General features: G+C 43.6%; 2 protein-coding genes across 2 annotated transcripts; both read right to left on the reverse strand.

Moving 5' to 3' along the window:
• Window positions 1–113: 113 nt before the first annotated feature.
• Window positions 114–1,081, reverse strand: BDW43DRAFT_295759 (uncharacterized protein). Its single transcript, XM_032044099.1, has 2 exons — window positions 804–1,081; window positions 114–710 (listed from the first exon to the last, which is right to left on the reverse strand). Exon 2 carries the CDS (start codon window positions 572–574, stop codon window positions 170–172), a length of 405 nt encoding a protein of 134 aa, XP_031893629.1. The 5' UTR covers window positions 575–710; window positions 804–1,081; the 3' UTR covers window positions 114–169.
• Window positions 114–2,403, reverse strand: BDW43DRAFT_295761 (uncharacterized protein; the record flags this gene model as incomplete). Its single annotated transcript, XM_032044100.1, has 5 exons — window positions 114–150; window positions 208–1,055; window positions 1,106–1,273; window positions 1,317–1,982; window positions 2,041–2,403. Coding segments are annotated over 4 exons (1,485 nt in total), but the record flags the coding sequence as incomplete, so codon positions are not given.
• Between the last annotated feature and the right edge of the window lie 35 nt (window positions 2,404–2,438).

Genomic DNA, 2,438 nt, shown 5'->3' on the forward strand with positions numbered 1-2,438 from the left:
ATATAAAGTAAGTTGCTAACTATATCTGGTAAGATTAAATATCTTTTAACATTCTTAGGCTTTTATAAGATAAACGATATTTTATCAATGTAGTATTCCTTAGATTTGATGTATCCTGCATCAGCTATCTTGTAAATTAAATCTAACTAAGTTAGTTTTCCACACTATCCTAAGTAGGCATATTAACCTTAAGCCTAATTCTCTTAGAGGGGCGCACAGATGCAGTTACATTGTTAATGTTTCCATTTCGACCCCCCCTACGACATTCACTTTGACCTTGCTGAACTCCCTTACCATTTGTACCACCTCGAGCATTACCACGTCCTCCACGTCCACGGCCACGGCCTGCCACTGGCGTTTCAGCGGGCGGAGATTCAAATTGGCTACTACTATCATTGTCCGAAATGCTGGCCAAGTCACTGGATGTGGCCTCTGTATCCTCATTATCTTCCTCTTCCTTTTCCCCGTCTACCTCGGGTTCAGATCCTTTGGGAACATCCAACACAATGCCAGAAAGAAAGGTGCTCATCTTAGCAGAGGGTTTCTGTCCAGGTTGGCAAGGTACATACTCCATAAAACCTGGTTGATTGGGAGGAGCACTAAGAGGGTCGTGTACCTCTTTAAGTAGCACGGAATGTGCGCCAGGCGGTTCATTAGCATTATTGAGCTCAGGCTCCCAGCCGTTCTTTATCAAGTAGTCGGCGTACTCAGTAAGCTTGTCCTTGTAGCGAATGTATTCATCCTGATAGATTAGCAAAGAATCCAACTTAGTTAGATTTCTTACTCACATAGTTTTCAACCAGGCCCTGGTCTTTGGCTGCTTTCCGCCCTCTCCGGGTTTTCAGGTTTGGAAAACCAGCCACCAAAGTTCGAACCATAGCGGATTTGATCTGCCGGTAACAAACCATTGCTGCGAGAACACTGACCTCATTTGTAAAAATTTCGCGGGTCCGTGATTCCTTTAGGACAGGGAACTGTCGAACATCGAGGTTGTCTTTCCAGTTGATTCGAGCGGCCAGATAGCCAAAGGTATTTGGAGATTGGAATGAGTCGCTCTAAGGATTATTAGTAACTGAAAATCTAATATGGCCGGATTTTAACATACTAGGATATCAGGGTTATTGTATTTTGCCATCTGCCCAGAGAGCGCAGGTCCGGAGACCTTCAAGCATTCCCTTAATAGATCTGCCCAATGGGTATAGAGAAAGCGTTCTGCATAGGCTTCAAAGTTGGCACCATTAGAACCTATAGCAAGGATAGGGTTTTCCATGACCTATTACATTAGTTAAATCTAACTAAGATAGAATTCAACTCACCTCTTTTCTGACCAAGTTGTCTTTCCAAATAGGGTCAGAATCAACACGGTCCCAGATCTTGCGAATCATTTCCTGAGCAAGCTGAAGGAGATTGGTATCATCCTTATAACCACGTTTGCCGCCTTCAATCAGATGATTACCGCGGAGCACTGTCCTTTCAAATTCCTTATCCCAGCGGAAACCCTTGCGAATATCTTGAGCTTTTTCAGGAAACACCCATGTCTGGTCATACCATACCAAAATATGCTTCAAAATTGCAGCAGTAACAGGCATAACAGTGCTGGCAAGGAATCCCCAATACTTCCAAGAATCAAATTGTGTACTTTTACTAGAAAGAAGGATTTTGTAAGCCTCAACATAAGAGTCACGATCAAGACAGGTCAAGAACTCAGGGCGGCGTGTTGAAAATTTGCCATAAGGGGGGTCAAGAGCTGGAAACTCGGGATCTCCAGTTACAAATGAATATGGAAGAGTGTATGGTTTCGATTTAAGACGACCTGACTTGTAGTCATCGGAGGTTGGGAAAAAAAGACGTGCCAGAGTATCCGAGGAACGGTCTTTAATATCCATGATAAGACTTAAATCATAGCAAGGTATGTTGTGAGCAAAGTTTCCAAAAGTTGACGTGATCTGGTTACCGAAATCGGTGAGGAGCTCATGCCAAATCTAACCAAGTTAGATCTTGAGAAAGTAATATAAAGACATAAATACGTTAAGCACTTACAAACCCAAACCCGCCCAGAACAACAGTTGCACCCCAAGTGATTGTAAAATGTTTAGCGCCATACCGGGTCCGCGCGTAGGAAACCATTGTATCGCACAGAGGGCTTCGAAGGATATTGAGAAACCGTGCTGGATGCTGGAGATAATGACCAAATGCTTGCAGGACCCATGGTACAAGAAAACGCGGTTTCTCCAGGCGTTTTTGCTCCACCAAAGGTTTCTTGTCATAAACATATTTGACCCGGACAAGTAGATCTCCAGTACTATCTGTTTTTGACACTGTGTCCCTGTTGGCACGTAGAGCGAGCAGGGCTTCATTGTCAAGAGACTCTTGCTTGTAAATCAGCACTGGCCATAAGTAATCCTAAGGGAGAGTTAGTAGAATTCCAACTTAGTTAG

The sequence above is a fragment of the Aspergillus alliaceus genome (assembly GCF_009176365.1).
Source record: "Aspergillus alliaceus strain CBS 536.65 unplaced genomic scaffold BDW43scaffold_217, whole genome shotgun sequence".
NCBI lineage: Eukaryota > Fungi > Ascomycota > Eurotiomycetes > Eurotiales > Aspergillaceae > Aspergillus > Aspergillus alliaceus.